This window comes from Lemur catta, chromosome 3, assembly GCF_020740605.2.
Source record: "Lemur catta isolate mLemCat1 chromosome 3, mLemCat1.pri, whole genome shotgun sequence".
Lineage (NCBI taxonomy): Eukaryota > Metazoa > Chordata > Mammalia > Primates > Lemuridae > Lemur > Lemur catta.
The window spans coordinates 34,192,053-34,211,663 of record NC_059130.1 but is presented as its reverse complement, the minus strand read 5'-3'; the positions used below and the strand labels follow the sequence as shown (position 1 = coordinate 34,211,663).

At 45.7% G+C, this 19,611-nt stretch overlaps 1 protein-coding gene and 1 non-coding gene across 2 annotated transcripts; both read left to right on the top strand.

Annotated features, from left to right (window-relative positions):
• The first annotated feature begins 879 nt into the window (after positions 1-879).
• On the top strand, positions 880-6,071 carry MPZ (myelin protein zero). The gene is made up of 6 exons (XM_045546397.1): positions 880-1,009; positions 3,443-3,609; positions 3,897-4,110; positions 4,343-4,478; positions 4,634-4,694; positions 4,825-6,071. The coding sequence occupies exons 1-6, from the start codon at positions 913-915 to the stop codon at positions 4,924-4,926; spliced, it is 777 nt and encodes a 258-aa protein (XP_045402353.1). The 5' UTR covers positions 880-912; the 3' UTR covers positions 4,927-6,071.
• LOC123636264 lies at positions 3,060-3,180 on the top strand. Its single transcript, XR_006734456.1, has one exon. It is a non-coding gene; the product is annotated as a small nucleolar RNA SNORA64/SNORA10 family (small nucleolar RNA).
• Positions 6,072-19,611: the final 13,540 nt, after the last annotated feature.

The following is a 19,611-nucleotide window of genomic DNA, read 5'->3' as shown; positions in this document are numbered from 1 at the left end:
AACCATAACTCACTACAACCTCAACTCCTGGCCTCAAGCAATCCTCCTGCCTCAGCCTCCCAAAGTGCTGGGATTACAGGCATCAGCCACCATGCTCAGCCTACAAACTAGATTTTTAACTCCTTGCAGGAGGGACTTGGTTTTTATTCCTCCTTCTGTTACCTGCATTCCCATACTTTACATACAGCTGGCAGTCAGTACAATTTTATCACCTTGCTCTAAATTAAAATGGACTTAAAACTGAAGCACAACCCATTGAAGGAGTTCCTGACAAAGAGGGAAAGGTCAGGGGCTTCTTCCCTGAAATATTCCAATGAAGAACAGCTTCTATCTGGGAAGAATCACCCATGATGCAGGAAGGTAGAGGGGGAAAAAAGACTCTCAGAGGACCTGGTCATCTCAAGAAGTCTATAATGCAGCCCATGGTAGGTCAAGATAACAAGGGCTAGCCTATTTTCATCATTCTCTAGGGGAAACCTGCCTCTAGGTCCTAGAACTCTGAGGTAGCTGCTCTCAGCCAAGAAGGCTAAGGAGGAATCCCTTTTTATGGCCTTTGGAATGAGGTTTCCTGCCTATCTATCCCTCAGAGAAGTGTGTCTGTGTCCCTTTTTCTGTCCCTTTCTCTCACCACTCCCCCAACATTCCAGCCTGGGGCAGAGGGAGGCCAGTAGACACAAAGCCCTCTGTTTATGGGGTGGTATGTGTCCCCCCCACCCCTCTACCCAGACTATACAATGCTCCTTCTGCTCCCTGCACTCTGCCCCCCTCCTCACCACCTCTCAACTGCACATGCCAGGCTGCAATTGGTTCCTGGCTCAGGACAGCCCCCTCATGCTGGGGTACTGGGGGATTTTAAGCAGGTTCCAGGAATCCCCGCTCAGTTCCTGGTCCCCCACTCTCTCAACCCCACAGATGCTCTGGGCCCCTGTCCCTGCCCTAGCCATGGCTCCTGGGGCACCCTCATCCAGCCCCAGCCCTATCCTGGCTGTGCTGCTCTTCTCTTCTTTGGGTAAGTGGAGCCACCCCAGTCTGGGAGCCTTGGGACTCAGGTTGTCTCTCAGCAACCTCCCCCTGCCTTCACTGCACTCCCCACTGCAATCAAAGAAAGAGTAAGCAGGAGCAGGAAGGTGACGTTATATTCAGAGAGAAAAAAATATATGTTTGAAAGGAGGCAGTAAAAGGTATTCTATAAAGGAAATGGTAAGAGACAGTGTGCAGAGAGCTTCCCTGTGTGGGCATGGCTGGACCCAGGTTGGAAATCAGCAACATGACCCTAGAGCCATTCTAAGAGTCTGGTAGGAAGCAGTGTTAAAGCATGAGAAGCAGCAGGATCAAACCCCTGGGTTCTGGTCCCCATTCATCCCCTGATAGTGCAAGAGGAACCTAACCTTAGTTTCCCAGAAGAGAGAAGTCAGACAGTGTGATCTAAGGAAGGAGCCCAAGGTTTGTTGTTGATCTTAGCTCCTTTGACTCTTAGTGCCTTAATTTCTTTCTGTAGCTCCTTGTCTATTATGTGGGTGAATAGAGTAGAAGGGAAGTTCTATGAGATTCTAGGATCTTGTCCTTCTAAAGTTACCTTTCTTCACAAGTTGACCAACCCTTTCCTTGCCCCCCTGGCAGATGGTGGGTGAGCAAGAGAAGGACAAAGCAAGGTAATTTGAATGGATCCTTCCTTCTCTGAACTGCCCCAAATCCTAGCACAATCTGTGAGCGGTGTAGGCAAGCTGGGGTGTGGGTAGGGGACAGTGAGGGAAGAGGGGCTGGTGAGAATGCCCAAGGTTCTCTGCTGTCAGCTCCTTGAGTCCTAAACTCTTCTGAGCTGTACTGGATTCTAGGGTACCCTGGGAAAATGTTAAGGACAGGGAGTTGGAAAAAGACATGGCAAGAGAAATGGGGAGAAGAAATCTTGGAACATAATGGGGAGGGAGAGTTCTGTCCCAGCACCTGTCCCATTCATAGAACCATTGAGCAGAGCTGAGAAGGGCAATGGCTGATGTTATAACAGGAGGAAAAGAAGTTAAATCCAGTGAATAACCTCCCTAGTTATACTGGGGATTCCCAAGAAGGCTCTAAGGCAGAAAAGTCCCAGGAGGTGAGTAAATAATATTGCATGCTGAGGTGGGAAATTCAGGACAATGGGGGTGGGGTGACATAAGCCCCCCAACATTGGTCTGACAATGGGACTTTGTTTGGCGGCCTCCCCCTCCTCATATAGAACAAAAGGTCTACAGTTGCCCTACCAGGGTCCAGCCCACACACACAGTCTTTCTGGAATGACCTTCCTTGTGTGGGTGAGTCCTGAGGGTGGCACTGGGCCAGAACGGCCAAAAGGAGGGTAAGAACTGTTGAACCACAAAGGATTCATGTGCAGAGTTCTGGGTGTGGGGTCTTGCTCTGCACACAGCTGAGAGGGTTAAATAAGGTCCTTTCCTCCCTGTCTCCCCAGTCAAGAACAAGCTGTGTGGCAACCGGGGATTCAGCCACAAGGACAGTTGTGCCAGGGAAGAAGACTTATACTCTCTAGTTAGCTTCATTTTATTCTGCAAGAAATTTGGGTTTGCTGTACTGTGAAATACTATGCAGCTGTTAAAATTAAGATTGAAATCAACATGGAAAGCTCTCCCAGATACATATATTCTTAAGCAAAAAAAAGTAGACTATAATGCAATGAGTATGTAAAAAAAGAAAGCTCCACAAAATAAAACTATTTGTTATAAGTACATGTATATCTTGAATTTATTGAGTTTATATTGAGTTTGATTCTTAGGAAATGGTACACATTAAATTGGTAACAGTGGTTATATCTGGGAGGGGACTGACTACAGGAAAGGAATTGGTTGGCTGGGTGTTAAGAGAGACTTTAGCTTTATTTCTATTGCTTGACTAGTTTATAAGAAGAATGCAGTATGTATTACCTATATAATTTATAATAAATTTTTAAAAATTTAAAACTCTGCATCTAAAGGATAGCTTAAGAGTTAGAAACTGACCCAAAGGGAAAGTGAGACTTGGTAACAGAATGCAACTTCTAGAAGTCCTCAGGAGAGTGCTTTCTCTCTGCGCTCTGCAAAATTACATTCAGCTTCACCCATGTGACTTTCATGATGAGGAGAAAAGATTTCCTCGGGACCTCAGATTGCCCTTATGGTGGTTTCTCTTTCCTTGAGGGGTACAACAGATCTTGGGGAGAAAAAAAGAAAAGAGAATTCTGTTACTGATGATTTCATTTCCTCTACAGAAATGCCGAAGAGCTTTAACAGACACAGCATTTATGCTCCTCTGTTCAGTGCAGAGAGAGATTTGGGCCTCAGAATTTGTTTCTTTCCCAATCTTTGCTATGGCCTCTGGCCTAAGACTGAGCCCTTGATTTCCTATTGATATCACTCCCTCTATAGCCCTTACTGGGTCACATATGTACCTGATTCTCCCTCTGTACTTGCAGTGCTGTCCCCGGCCCAGGCCATTGTGGTTTACACGGACAGGGAGGTCCATGGTGCTGTGGGATCCCGGGTGACCCTGCACTGCTCCTTCTGGTCCAGTGAGTGGGTCTCAGATGACATCTCCTTCACCTGGCGCTACCAGCCTGAAGGGGGCCGAGATGCCATTTCGGTGAGTGTCTGGGGGAATCCTGGGGTTGGATAACAGAAAGGTTCTTCAAAGAACAACAGAAAAGAGAACTTGGGCTAAGGAGGGGGATATGCTTTATGAGCCAAACCCCAACTTTGGCAAGGTAAGTGGCAAGCTTTGTCACTCTTACTAGGGCCTGTGTGCATTATCCTCCCTCCCCCACAACTACCCTCTTCATGCCAAGATCCCTTACTCGGAGCCTGGAGCTAAGCTTTCACAGCCCTGTTCTCACTGGGGTTCTTTCACATGCTTTCTCTTGTTCCTCATAGATCTTCCACTATGCCAAGGGACAACCCTACATCGACGAGGTGGGGACCTTCAAAGAGCGTATCCAGTGGGTAGGGGACCCTCGCTGGAAGGATGGCTCCATTGTCATACACAACCTAGACTACAGTGACAATGGCACTTTCACTTGTGACGTCAAAAATCCTCCAGACATAGTGGGCAAGACTTCTCAGGTCACACTCTATGTCTTTGAAAAAGGTGTGAAGGGGCAGGGGTCTGGGAGGCAGTTCAGGGAGGGTACCAGAGAGGATCGATAGGCTGGGGGAAGAGGCAAAAAGCCCAGCCTAATGACCTTGGCTCTAGGAGGGTAGGCAGAAGGCAGCCTTAGCTGGGAGTCCTGCATCCTCAACCGCAGGAAACAGGTGTGGGACTAGAAACCAGAGGTACAGGTCCCTGCTCATTGGCCCACTTCTTTTCCTTCCCCTCCTAGTGCCAACTAGGTACGGGGTGGTGCTGGGAGCCGTGATTGGGGGTGTCCTCGGGGTGGTGCTGCTGGTGCTGCTGCTTTTCTACCTGGTTCGGTACTGCTGGCTGCGCAGGCAGGCGGCCCTACAGAGGCGGCTCAGGTAAGGGGTGGAGCCTGACTCCCCTCCCGCTAACCCACCACCCCTATCTGAGCGGAGACTGCTTCAGTGGGTGCAAGGGCCAAAGGGAAGAGGTTGTACGCGATGTGCAAGGGGTTCTGGCGAGGCCACACCCACAGCGCCCCCTTTTTCTGCAGTGCCATGGAGAAGGGGAAATTGCACAAGCCTGGAAAGGATACGTCGAAGCGCGGGCGGCAGGTTAGCGGCACTTGGGGCCTGGATAAGCTGGGGAGGAGAACCCTGGGAGATGCGGAGCAGCTGTGAGGGGTGGGATGGAAACAGTCAAGCCGCACCAGGTCGGTGACTGATGTGTGACCCCTTCGCCCAGACGCCCGTGCTGTATGCCATGCTGGACCACACCAGAAGCGCCAAAGCTGCCAGTGAGAAGAAGGCCAAGGGCCTGGGGGAGTCTCGCAAGGATAAGAAATAGCGGTTAGCGGGCCGGGCGGGGGCTCGGGGGTTAGGGGCGGAGTCCGCCAAAGGCGCTAAGGTGGTGGTCATCGAGATGGAACTACGAAAGGATGAGCAGAGCTCGGAGCTCCGGCCAGCTGTCAAGTCCCCCAGCAGAACCAGCCTCAAAAACGCCCTCAAGAACATGATGGGCCTGGACTCGGACAAGTGATTACCACCCACCAGGCCCTGTTGGAGCAGGGAGACCTAGGCTCCTCTTATTCCCGTCTAGGTGCTTTCCTCTCTTGCTCCCCCCCGTCCAGCCCTGCCCTGCCCTCACCTCCCTTTGAGATGTAAGTTTCATTCCAGAATCCTTTCCCTAGGCGCTTGTATTCTCCGCCACCTTCACCCCTTGGTTTTCTGGGAGCCCAGGGGCTGATCCTACCCCTCATCTGCCCCAAGGGCTATGTGTTTGGTGCCTGTCCCTCAGGCACTGAGAAGAAAGGGACCTTGACACCCTCTGCCTCAACTCCAGGCCATCTGGCATTCTGATCCCCTGCACCCCTTAGCCTGTCCCTCTGGCTCTTTCTTCTCCTGTCCCCTCCTCCTCCTTGCCCTCTATCAGGTGGCCCAGCTTCATACTCTGTTCCCCCAGCTAACACTCAGATCACCCACATCAGACTCTCCTTCAGGGTTTATTTAGGTTGTTGATTATTTTTTATTTTTAATCCATTCTTTGTTTGTTCGCTTACCTGTGCCCATGCTCTGCCCTTATTCCCATGACTGAGGACCAATGAAGTCATGTGGCTTTTGCAATTCCTCACCCCTCTTAAGTCCTTAATAGAGAGCCAGCCTAAGCAGAGGGGCCTGATTCTCAAACGTTGGTTATAGCATTGGTGCCCCCTGACCACTTTGGAGCACTGTTCTGGGACTCAAGGTCCTGGGGAAGGACAGAGATCAGGATCCTCACAGGTCAGGCCATGGAAGAGGGGTAAATGACCCTTAAGAAATGATGTTTAAACAACCAAACAGAAAGCAGGAAAAACAAATGGGAACTAGCAGAGGGAAAAGGAAGAGGCTACACTCTAGCCACAGGGGAGTCTTAGGATTTTTCTACATTCTGTATATTTCTTCTCAAACCTCCAAATCTCCATAAATGTTTAATAAAACTGACATTTCCAGAAACTGCTGCCTCCATCTCAAATTTCCTATTTCTCCTGGGAATAATCCCTGCCCCCTACTCCATCCCCAACCTCCCATGCATGGTTTCAATTGTTGTTTGTTTGTTTTTTTTCCCTGCCCCATCCTTGTTGTTTGGTTTTTGGTATAAGCTTATATAATATAGTGGGAAAAAATGTATAATAGAACATCCCAGCAAGTCACTAGCTGTGTGACCCAGGATAGTTATTTGGCTTTGGTAAGCTTGTTTATGCACCCATAAACTAGATACCTGGCTTACTTAATTCTCTGGGGTTTTGTGGGAATCAAATGAGATCCTGTGTCTGGAAACCTTTGTAAACTATAAGTTGGTATACAACTAAATATTAAGGTGCTTAATATTTGTTTCTAGCTTTTGTCTAAAAGAATGCACTTTACAAACTAGCACAAATCCCATTCACCTTTCTAAATACACACACAACTTTGTTTTGTTGGCACACTATTTTAGGTATACTATTGATACCTCATTAGTTTGTTGGTATGTCAATTCAGGCACACCACTAATATCCTGGAATTCTTAAATGATTGTTCAAAACCATAATGTATCATTTTCCCTTGGGGGGGGCTCTCTAACAGCAAAAAACCAAGATGCCCACAAGTCATTTCTTCCCTTTCTTATGAGGCTAAAGCTATGATCAATATCAGCTTTGCCAAAACTCAAAGTGCTTCCATTTATTCCAGGGGTGTCTTCCACTTCTTTTAAAAGAAAAAAAAAAAATTTTTTTTTTTTTTTGAGACAGTGTCTCACTCTGTTGCCTGGGCTAGAGTACCGTGGCGTCAGCCTAGCTCACAGCAACCTCAAACTCCTGGGCTCAAGCAATCCTCCTGCCTCACCCCCAAGTAGCTGGGACTACAGGCATGCACCACCATGCCCAGCTAATTTTTTCTATATATATTTTTAGCTGTCCATATAATTTCTTTCTATTTTTAGTAGAGACAGGGTCTCGCTCTTGCTCAGGCTGGTCTCAAACTCCTGAGCTCAAACAATCCGCCACCTCAGCCTCCCAGAGTGCTAGGATTACAGGCGTGAGCCACTGCGCCCGGTCTAAAAGAAAATTAGCCAAGCGCAGTGGCTCACATCTGTAGTCCCAGCACTTTGGGAGGCTGAGACAGGAAGATAGCTTGAGGCCAAGACCAGCCTGGGCAACGTTAGCAAATCCCCATCTCTACAAAAATTAATTAACCAGGCATGGTGGGATGCATCTGTGGTCCCAGCTACTCCGGAGGCTGAGGCAAGAGGATCACTTGAGCCCAGCAGTTCAAGGTTACAGGGAGCTGTGATCGCACCACTGCATTTTTCAGTCTGGGTGTCAGAGCAAGGCCCTGCCTCTAAAAAAATAAATAAATAATAAAAAAATTATCTGAATTCATTTGAATATAAAAGCTAATAGATTCTATATATAGCTTTTAGAGGATAGGAGAGGACACTTAGTCACAACTCAATAAAGTTGGGAACATCTAAGCTCAAGATTCTTTATTAGTTAAAATACTAAACTATCCATTATTCATTAGATAGTTGCAGCTGCGTACCCTGCTTAAACTTTCCAGCTGTTACAAGAGTCAAACAAGACCGGGCGCTGTGGCTCATGCCTTTAATCCTAGCACTCTGGGAGGCCGAGGCAGGCGGATTGTTCCAGCTCAAGGAGTTCGAGACCAGCCTGAGCAAGAGTGAGACCCTGCCTCTACTAAAAATAGAAAGAAATTATATGGACAACTAAAAATATATATGTAAATTAGCCGGGCATGGTGGCTCATGCCTGTAGTCCCAGCTACTCGGGAGGCTGAGCAGGAGCATTGCTTGAGTCCAGGAGTTTGAGGTTGCTGTGAGCTAGGCTGACACCATGGCACTCTAGCCTGGGCAACAGAGTGAGAAAGAGTCAAACGAGACATTGTGTCATTCGTTCTCAGGTACAGCATAGCCCAAAGCTTCTCATTTAATTACACTTTTGTTCTAAAATTTATCAGCCTCCTGTATTTTGCTAGCTCAGTTTACCCAATTATTTTAACAGTTCAATTCCATCAAGATTCCTGGTACTTTAGAAAGCATTTTGCAACCTTTCCACTATGCATTTTCACAAGCATTGTACACTTTCATGGGTTTACCCAGGACTGAGTCCATTTTCCACAATTGTCACCTTGACCTGAATATTGTTTTTCCCCTTTGGGTGGGGCCTGCATCCTCACTTCTATTTCCTTACCAGCCTGACTACTCTGAACATGTGAATTTGCTATCCCCAATCTAAGAAATTGTTGGACAAATATTCATGTGTGGGAGTGAGGTGGGAGAAGGAAAGGCATGGTCAGGCTATACACATGGAGCTTTTCATGGTTCCTCAAATAGACCAACAGTGATTGCATCCATGTAACTATGTTAAATTCAGTCATAATCCCATGGAATATTGTTATGTGAATACGAAATTGTATTAACTTTCAACAATTTGCATAATATAAAAATGGGAAGGAGAGAGATGAATAAAATGGTTAACATAAACAAGTAAACACATACCTATAACAAGCAAATAGAAAATTTGCCCAGTACTGTGTAAGAGCAAAGGTAACTCCATGACGTGCTAGGTTTCCTGGAATAGGCCTAAGTTTCGGTTTCCCTGGCGTGGGCCCTCCCCTTCCCAGAAATGACGCCGATGACCACCGGAGGATCCCGAGACTTGGAGCCGACCAATCAGGAGTTAACACAACCATGGAACCGACCAATCAGGAGCCGACATGGTCAGCCAGTCTTGAAGGAACAAATGAACTGAGGGAGGGAGGGGGGATGGTGTGCCCAGTGTATGTAGCCACTGGAAAGTATAAAAGCTTAGTTTTACCCCAGGGCGGGGTCCTAGTTCGTGGACAGGCCACTGCGTTGGTGCTCTGGGACTTGGACCCTAGCTCGAGCTAGCCAGTAAACTCCTTTGCCTTTTGCAGCCTCGGTGACTCTGCCTCTCTGTTCCTGGGGCTGAGGGAAACCGGTTCTAACAACTGCAATCCTCATTTCTGTAATTGGTCCAGAAGCCATAATTGACATCTATTTTCTGTAATTCCCTGCTCTCCCAGCCAGAAGCTCAGATGGTCAGGGTTCTTTACCTGGTGGAGTGACCCAAACTTCCATTTCTGACTCAAAGCCTGAATTCTCAATTGTCTTGCCTTTTTTGTTGTTGCTATGTTTGTCCATTAACCTTTACCATTAGGCATGAAAGTACTAAGTGGTACTCCCAGAGAAACCTCTGGTTTCCAGAAATAGCTTTTCTCATCTCCGCTGTGCAACAACAACTCAATTTCCCCTAAGTAATCAGGACTGTAACTGCACCAGACCAAATCTGGCTCAACTTTTAAGTAACAAAGTTGTGAGTTGTTTTTCAGGTACCATGGACCCCCAGGTTGAAGGTCATGTAACCTGAGCATGCCCAAATGAACCAAGCCTGCAACCACAGGCAAAATCTAAGTACTTGGGGTTATCTCCAATTAGGCTGTCTCCAGTGTGCTCCTTACTTGTGCCAAATAATAAAACCACCTGCTATAACCAACTTGGCTGTGTCTTGGCCTGATAAATGCCAAGTGAGTGCACCTCTCCATTTGGGAGGTAACAAGATCAATCATACCAGCCAGTGGAGTATAGCAGTCCCCACTTATCTATGGAGGATATGTTCCAAGACCCCCAGTGGATGCCTGAAACCACAGATAGTACTGAACCCTATATATACTATGTTTTTTCCTATAGGTATATACCTGTGATAAAGTTCAATTTATAACTTAAGCACAGCAAGAGAGTAACAACAATAACTACTAATGAAAGACAACAATTATAACAATATGCCAGCATCACTACTCTTGTACTTTGGGCCATTGTTAAGTAAAACAAGGGTCACTTGAACACAAGCACTTCCACAGTTGATCTGATAGCTACTAAACGACTAATGGGTGGTAGTGTATACAGCATGGATACACTGGATGAAGGGATGATTCACGTCCCAGTTAGGATGGAGTGACAGGGTGCAAGATTTCATCATGCTACTTAGAAGGACATGCAATTTAAAATTTATGAATTGTTTATTTCTGGAATTTTCCACTTAATAATTTTGGACCGAGGTTGACTGTGGGTAACTGAAACATCAAAAGGCGAAACCTCACATAAGGGGATGGGGAGCACTACGGTAATCCTTTTATTTGCCTGTTGGGTCAGTAGCATATAGAACCCAAATGGCCTCTTGACATTCTTGTTAGGGTATGAAGTCCGTACGCGTGTGAGAAAGAATTCTTAGACAGAGTTTAGGATAGAAAGAAGCACTAAGCTTATTTTACTCCTTCTCTGAAGAGAAAAAGGGCAACAGCACCAGAAAATAAAGAGAGGCGCTGACCTTGAGGCCAAACGTCTCTGTTTATTAAGGCAGGCTGAAGAGGGGTAGGGGGAGATGTGTGATTGCACCCCAGTTAGTAGAGGATAGCTGGGAAACTGCTGAGTTCATCCTTCTCTGTCTCTCACGTAGCAGGTTGAAAACAGGAATTGGTTTCTTCTTTCTTTTTGATAGCGAGAAACATCTGGTGCTGTCTCTTCTTGAAGAGCTCATGCCTCTGCTGTTGGCCCAAGAACCCTTCAAGTCTGTTTAAACAAACTCAAAAAAACTTTTTGTCCATAGGTTGTGAATCTAAAATGACAGTTGATCAGATTGTTTACCCTTTTCGTCTCCCTCTCCTGAAGAGTCCATTCCCTTTTGGAATGTGAATTGACCAGCTCTGGCGAATGTTAATGAAGATTTACTCTTTCCTTTGTTAGCTCAGCTTCTTTTCATTGCTAGGTAAACATCATACTAACCTTAGAAACAGAATTCATACCACTCTAAGTGGCTGCCAGTTAAAAATTCATCTTCCTTGTTAGCCCATTGATAAGGCTGTCCTCTCAATTCTCATCCTCCAAGTGTATGAAACCCATTGCTGTGTTCACTGGTGGATGCATTTGGAGACTAAGTCCTCCAAACCAGCAGAGCTCAAAGTCACTGGGAAACAAAAATTCTATGAGTGGGTTATCAGGTGTAATAGTAAAAGAGCTTCTCCCATTTCCACCCCCTGACTCCTTTTTTTTTTTTTTTTTTTTTGAGACAGAGTCTCACTCTCTTGCCCAGGCTAGAGTGAGTGACGTGGCATCAGCCTAGCTCACAGCAACCTCAAACTCCTGGGCTCAAGCAGTCCTACTGCCTTAGCCTCCCGAGTAGCTGGGACTACAGGCATGCCTGGCTAATTTTTTCATTCTAGTGTGTTTAGTATATGAATGTTGTTTAATATTGCTTTAGGTGTAGAATAAAGGTTTGACAGAGTCTCTGATTCACCTAAATCTTTTCACTTATTCTAAAAGAACCAAAATTAGGGATAATCTAGAAACTCACCTCTGTTTTGGGCAAGACCTAAAACTGGGATCAAACCAGACCTGGTTGAAATGCCTGCTGTAGCTCTACGTGACCTAGGACAAATCACCTGACTCCAGAACCTTGTGTTTTGTAAAATTAATATCTTATGGTATACATAAAAGAAGAAATGGAAGAATATATGAAAATGTATGTAAACTATGTCACTAAGTACTTGGCATAGAGTAGAAGCACTATCCATGCTAATTCCTAGTCATCCTATACTTCTCCTTTCTTTTCTGATCAGTTGAAGGAAGTGGGGGAAACGTTCCCCCAACACGGGCTCAGGGAACAGGGATTCATTGTTCAGTGGTTCAGTCTATCACTGTCTGCTTCACAGTTCAGACACCTTCACAACTCAAGAATCCTTTCGTCCTGCAAAGGGTTTCCTTTCCGAGCATTAAGCATGCTCCCAGCTGAGCTCCCACTGTTTATCCTGCAATCTCTTCTTGAGTGCCAAGCCCATGGTAAAGACTTACAACTTGGCAGGGGGGTTTAGGTACTCTTTAGACAGAATGGGGGCAGAGGCAGGAGAAAGACAGGATTCCTGAATCTTTAGGCTAGTTCTGGATGTGGCTTTCCAAAACCTTAGGTCAATAGTTCCCAACCCCCTTGAACCTCATGACCCTTTTACTACCCTGAAGTTAAATTCATATGCAATATAAACTATATACTTAATTTCAAAAAATAAATATAATACTCTAACTATATTATAAAGGTGAAATAAAAGATTAATTTATAATAAAATTACAAGTATTTTAATACTTAAAGTTCAGGCATGACTACACTGGAAGCATATAATGTAGAAGTCAGAGCCTCAGATCTATACATAATCTCACTGTGAATGTAACAGCAACAAATGCAAACTGATAGGGGTGTAGGTATCAGCTACTCAAATCGCACAGGTAGCATTGTCATTAATGACATGGATGTCTGAATTGGTAAAGAACTCTTAGTAAAGTTCTGAACAGAACAAATTATGTTCCCTCAATCCACACATTAGTTGTATTTCTGGGAAATTTAAGATCTAAAATGGTGCAAAAAAATGCTTTGCATTTATGTGTAAAATGGAGTTGGGTTCTAGGTTCCCTCAGATAGTAACAGGTTTTCACTTACATTAATATCCAACGGGACTTTTAAAAGTCATGCAGGATGTGGGACAATTCTTTTCTGTGCAGCACTGCCCTGGTCATTACAGTATTGTCTGGCATTCTTGGCTCCTAAATACCAGGAACCTCCACCCCTCACCACACTGCCACCCCCCATTGTAAAATTAAAAAAAAAATCCTCACAGATTCTCAAAATATCCCCTAGAGGGCAGTACATTCTCCCATTGAGAACTGCTTTAGGGGACTAAATGGGGCCTGGGGGCTTTCTATCAGTTAGAGAAGAGTTTAGCTTTGCTTCAGGATATCCACACCTATTCACTGTTTTAGGCTAACAGGAGCCTGTTGACCCTTTCTTTTGTTTGTTTGTTTTTTTTCTTTCTTGTGAGACAAGGTCTTGCTCTGTCATCCCGGCTGAAGTGCAGTGGCACAATCATAGCTCATGGTAGCCTAGAACTCCTGGGCTCAAGCGATCCTCCAACCTCAGCTTCCTGAGTAGCTAAGACTACAGGTGCACACCACCCCCCTCCCTCATTAATTTTCTTCATTTCTTAGAGAGGAGGGCTTTATATGTTGTCCAGACTGGTCTTGAACTCCTGGCCTCAAGTGATCCTGCCACCTAAGCCTCCCAAATACCTGGGATTAAAGACACCAGCCACTATGCCTAGCCCTTCTTTCCTTCTAGGCCCACATATTAGCCCTACCTCCCGAGTCTGAGTTCCATTTCTCTATCCTTTTCACTTCCAACTGCTTTTAATTCCAGAGAGTCTGGCCACATGTTCCCTGGAACGCCAGGAGAGGCAGCTGGATGAGAAAATCAAGGCACTGGTACAACTCTGGGAAGAGTCTGCTGGAGCAGTCAGATACAGCCAGGATCTTGTTCTCCTCTGGAAGGATGAGGGACCAGAGAGGGTTCACACTGTACCTGTCTAGATGATGAGGGACCAAGTAGGTATGCCTGAGCTCAGCTAAAGGGAGCTCTGCCCTCTCTGCCTTCTAAGCTAGGCTGCCAACATCCTGGACAACCAATCTGCTGTTCACTTACCCAGTGCCTTATCAACACCGTACAAAGGGCACAGACTCTGGAGCCAGACTGCCTGAGTTCTGCTCCTGACTTAACCATTCGCTTGCCTTCCACAGGTTATTTAATATCTCTGTGCCTCAGTTTTTTCAGTAAAATGGGGACAATAATAGTATCTACGTCATTGAGTTGTACAAATCAAATGAGTTAATATATGTAAACATGCTTAGAACAGGATCTCACATGCAACAGTTTACAAGTCTTAGGTACTACTGTTATTACCATTTATGTACTGCAGGGAACATAAGGATTGGGAATCACCCCAACTTGGGGGATGAGCATCCCTAGGGACCCAAACTCTGATGAAACCTAAGTCGGAGAGTTATGTGCAGGTAAGAACTCTCTCAGGGATCTAGTGGGGATGGCTCCTCTTGCTTCATTCTTAAATACCTAAGTGACTGGCGAGTAAGGAAGGCTTGTGATAATGATGACCATGGTGAGGACGGTTGTGACAATGACTGAAGGATGATACTGGGAGGATGGGTTCAATGTAATCTGATGACTGCAGGAAGGAAGTAGCTGAGGAGGGAATGAGGAAGCTTTTTCTGCAGCCTTGTGAACAGGCTGGCTTTCTGCCTGTCTGTAGACTGCCAGTTATTGCCTTTGCAGATCTGGAGTCAGAGCTGCCACCCAAACAACCAGAAAGAAAGGCACCAGTGGTATCTATCTTAATACAGAAAGCAAACCTCCTGACCCCCAAACCCTCGGTTTTCAGAGGCACAGACAGCAGAGGAGCTACATTTGGAGAGAAGATGATGAAGAAAAGGAAAACAACACCTCGCTGGAGAGTGATTCCAGTGACGGCTCATTCTCAAGAACTGAGTACAGCAGGGACAAGGAAGCTACCAGGAGCCATTACCACTGCTAACAACTCCAGAAATAAGGGAAACTCAGCCGGGGCAAGAAGGGTGGAAAGAGAGGCAAAGAGGTGGGCAGGAAAAGCAGCTCCCAAAAAGGACATTAGCGCTGGGATTAATTGCAAAGGAGATGGAAGAGACGCTAGTAGAAAAAGCTGGCTTTGTATTGGGGCAAGATTAAGGGGAAATCAAGGGTCCTACCCAGCAAAAACACCAAGTCTCTAAAAATAGGATTACAAGGTTGTCCAGGGAGCAGAATTCCAATACCTTTAGTTGCCTGAATTGCCGTCAAGATCTTCATCTCCAAATTTGGGCTTTAGGAACATATTTAAAAGTATATCCCCTGCTCAGATCACCAGACTTCTCCATGTCTGTCAGAACTATAATCCCAGCCCTGCTACCCCTACACAGTTGAAAAAGCACCAAAAGAGATATCAGTGATATGGATGTGATATTGTGATATAATAAGAAATATATATTCGGTCTTCCTCCCCCAGTCCTGGCACAGAGGTTTACTTTTTTACTTAGAATTTTCTGAGTAAGCCAGGTGCAGTGGTGCATGCCTGTAGTCTCAGCTATTCTGGAGGCTGAGGTGGGAGAATTGCTTGAGGCCAGGAGTTCAAGTCAGTTGCTATGATCATGCCTACAAATAGCCACTGCACTCCAGCCTGGACAACATAGCCAGGTCCCTTTCCAAAAACAAAAATTAAAAAATAATAATAATAATTTTGTAAACAGCCACAGATGCTGTGAAAAAATAATAATTTTAAAAAAGAATTTCCTGAGTGGTAGGAGGAGAGCATCTTTTTTTATTCACAATAAGCCCCTTTCAGCCTTACCTGAGCTTGTGCTAATATGGTGACTTTTGGGCAAGGCTGGTTGCTGCAGAAACCAGTCATGTGATTAGAGGGTTCAGCCCCACCCACTGAACTTCAGGAAGGGCAAAGGGCTAGAGAATGAGTTAATCACCAACAGTCAATTATTTAATCAATCATGCCTACATAATGAAGCCTTCATAAAAACCCTAAACAATGAGGTTTGAGATTCATAGAGCTTCTGGGTTGGTGAACACATTGGGGTGCTGGGAGGGTGGCACACCCAGAGAGGGCATGGAAAGTCCATGCACCCCCCATCCCCATACCTTGCCCCATGCGTCTCTTCCATTTGGCTGTTCCTGAGTTGTATTCTTTATCATAAACCAGTAATAGTAAGTAAAGCAATTTCCTGAGTTCTGTGAGCCATTCTAGAAAACTATTGAACCCAAGGAAAGAGTCATGGGGACCCCTGATTTGTAGCCAGTTGGCCAGAAATACAGGTCACAACCTTAGACTTGCAACTGGCATTAACTCTGGGTAGTTTGTCATAACTGAATTGTAAGATGCCCAGTTGGTGTCCAGAGAGTTGGAGAATTGCTTAATGTGAGGGAAAAACTCATACCTTTGGTGTCAGAGTGTTGACTATAAGACAAATAGAGATTTTTCTTTTTTAGCTTTCTTCCTTGATTGTTTCTTATGCCTGTCTCTTCTGCTAAGCCATTTCTAATGGCATTCACCGATTCCCCCAAAGACTTGCGGTTTTTGCTCCACAAAACAAAGCACTCAAGAATAATTCCTCAGTGATTAGTACTTTAGGATTATTTCTCCAACAGTAGGTACTGAAGGGACAGAAAAGAAAAGCAGGGTTTACAGCCTCAAGATGGAGATCCCAGCCCACGCCCCAGGGCCCAAAGGAGGAGTTACAGGCATGCCACAGAGAAGAGGCTCAATTTAGGTATCCAAGGTAGGAACAGCAGCCTGGCAGAGGGAAACTAGCTTTCAGAACATTTATTGAGAACTACCATTGGTTCAGCAAAAGATGCCCAAGTCTCTCTTTCTGGTCAGAACTATCTTTCCCAGAGCAACAACTGTGATTTTTGCTACCATGCACTTTATTAAAAATATGGATGAGGACAGGCATAACACTCTTGAAGCAAGAGATGGTAAAGCGAAAAATCATTTCAGCACTGTCCTCCAGATCACTGCGGCAAAAAACAAATCCGCAGATATTCCCCAAACAGCAGACTGTACGGGAGAGGTGACAAAGAACTCCACCATTGCCTTAGGAGCAGCCAACTCTCAAGAGCCCACATCAGGGAGCACCTGCCTTACCTTAGTGTCCACAGGAGCAGACCAAGATACAGCACCAGTCAATTCTCTCGTGTCCATGGGACAAGGGAACAGGGAATACTTTTGTTTTACCAGAACACACTGGACACACACCAGGTGTGGCAATGAGGTATCCTTTTATTTACCTATGAGATCAGAACTAAAGGCCACCATCATTACTATACTGCACTCAGAACAGATTCCAAATGTAACAGTAAAATTTCCTTCTTTTCTGTCATCAGAAGAGGAAGTACTTCCTTTAACATGAGGCCTGCCCATGAATTACTGTTCAATTCCCCTAATATCCTATAGCCATGGGCATAAATAAACTTTGGGATATAGGTTGCCATCCAGGGATATTGTCTCTTGCCTCTTGTTTATATTATAGCTGCTACATAGTTTTGACTTTTATGTTCTTTAATCAAGAAGGGAAGGAGAAATACTAAGAAAAGAAAATCATAGCAACAGAAAGTAAGTGGCAGTTGCCAGAGGCTGGAAAGAGGGGAGATCAGGAGTTATTGTTTAAAGGGTCTAGAGGGGCTGGGCATGGTGGCTCAGGCCTGTAATCCCAGCATTCTGGGAGGCTGAGGCACGAGGATCGCATGAGCCCAGGAGTTTGAGACCAGCCTGGGCAACATAGTGAGACCTCATCTCTACAAAAGATTTTAAAAAATTATCCAGGCATGGTAGCACATGCCTGTAGTCCTAGCTACTTGGGAGGCTAAGGCAGGAGGATTGTTTGAGTTCGACTCTGTAGTGAGCTATGATCGGGTCTGGGTGACAGAGCGAGACCCTGTCTCTGAAAAAAAAAAAGGTATAGAATTTCACAAGATGAAGATGATAGATGGGTAGTGATAATGATTGCTCAATGTTATGAATGTATTTAATGCCACTGAACTGTATACTTAAAAATGATTAAGAGTCAGGTGTATTTTACCATAACAAAAACAATTTAAAAAGAAAAGAAGTGAAAGAGGGGGCAAAGGCAGATCATTCTTTGCTCAGTCTTCAAGCATTTGGCTTCTGGTTGCAATGCATATAGGTCATTTCTCAGCAATATAAGCTCACTTGAAAACCATCATTTTATTTAATTCATGGTTTAAAATCATCAGTGTAACAGTGGTACTCTCTAGGGACCAGTCATCTTCTCCTTCACTTATGTTTGATAAATAATGGGAGAGGAGGGGAGAGTGTGGGAGGAAGACAAAGCAGGAAGGAAATCTAGGATAGGTCATTTGGGGACAGGGAGCAAGGAAGACTAGGTTTATTTTCAGAGGGATGTGTGTCCCGGCCCGCAGGACTGTCAACGCGGACCCTGGAAGAGGGAGTGGGAATTGGGGGGACAAGAGACGCGAGAAATGGAGACAAGACAGGAGTCTGATCAAGTCTCGTTTATTGTACGCTGAATGGCAGGTTATATAGGTCAGCAAGGCGGGAGAGGAGAAGGCGGGGTAAAGACAAAAAGCAACCCTTAAGCAAGGCGGGAAGCATCAGTCCCTCCCACAGTGGAGATAACTGTGCTGCTGCTTGTGGAGTGGAAAACTACTGAGCTCAAGGTCAGAGGCAATGCTGTAGCCGGGCCTCAAGGCTCCGGACAGGTCCCCCTTTTTTATTATTTTTAATGCCGAGAGCATTCCCCTCGGGGACTGCGCCTGTCTTAGGTTGTCGAGTCTTAGGAAACCACCCGTACCCGTCATCGGTCGATAGTCCTCAGAGCGACTAAGACCTGTCTTAGGTCGGTGTGGTCTAGACCCAATCTTACCCGTCTTTGGCTGTCCAGTCCAGCTCGCAGGGAGGTGGCTGACAATGTGTCATCTCTTATTTAAAGACAAGCATGAACCACCCTGTTCGTTCATCTCAAGGCGATGATAATGGACCTGTATAGGCTTAGCCTGAATGGCCTCAATCTGTTGTCTGATGAATGCCATGAGCTTATTAAGCAACAAAGGTGCCAGTGTAAGGAGGAGCAGCAGGGTAATGAGGGGACCGAAAAACGGTAAGAGGTAGGGTAAGAGTCCATTTAATCCGGTCCAGAATGGGTTGTCTGCCATCTCCTTTCTGCGCCGTTCTAGGTCGTCTTGTAGTTGTTTAATCTTGTCTCTGACGATTCCGGATTTGTTTGCATAGAAGCAACATTTCTCCTGTAAAGTCAAACAGATGCCTGCCTGCTCTGCTGTAAGTAGGTCTAAGCCCCTTCTGTTTTGTAGCACTACCTCAGCCAAGGAGTCCACCTGGTCTTGTAGGTCCTGGATAGTGTCTGAAAGGATCTGAACATCTGAGATTAGCTGTCTGGATAGTTTGGTGTATTGGGTGAGGGAGACACCCAGGCCTGTAGTTCCAGATGCTACGGCGGTAGTTACTCCCAAACCTACAAGCAGCGGAATTAGCTGCACTGCTCTTTTGGACATTCCTATGATGTGATCTATGGTAGGAATGGGAACAGGTTTGTCTCCAGGGATGATGTCTATGTCTGGAAAGAGGTAAGTGACTGCACACCTGCCTGTCCAGTTCCCAGGCAATAGAGTGTAAGCCCTATTGCTACCACAGACAAAAACTGTACCATTTGGAGCACATAAAGGACCCGTAGCATTAAACGCTTCGCTGCAGTTGGCAAAGCCGGCCATACCAACGTCTACCTCATCAGTGCTGTTGACAGAGACAAAGCTTACTGTCCCAAAAGCTTGTGTCGGGGCCTGGGGCTGGCCCCTCATCCCATTTCCCTGCTGGGGTGGCAGAGAGTTTCCCTGACTATCAGTTTTGGACTGACACTCATTGGCCCAATGTTTCCCTCTTTTGCACCTAGGACAGAGACCCGGAGTTTTTGTTTCGGCGTTCTTGTTGTGGGCCCCCCAGCAGTCCTTTGCGAAGCGCCCTGACTTGCCACATTTAAAACAGCCCCTTTTATTTTTATCTCTATTATTGA

What these genes read in the sequence shown, in the direction of transcription:
- MPZ (XM_045546397.1), top strand. Translation starts at nt 913, where the DNA reads ATGCTCTGGGCCCCTGTCCCTGCCCTAGCCATGGCTCCTGGGGCACCC. An exon ending in GCTGCTCTTCTCTTCTTTGG is followed by an intron (nt 1,010 to 3,442) that starts GTAAGTGGAGCC and finishes CTGTACTTGCAG; the next exon opens with TGCTGTCCCCGGCCCAGGCC. An exon ending in GCCCTACAGAGGCGGCTCAG is followed by an intron (nt 4,479 to 4,633) that starts GTAAGGGGTGGA and finishes CTTTTTCTGCAG; the next exon opens with TGCCATGGAGAAGGGGAAAT.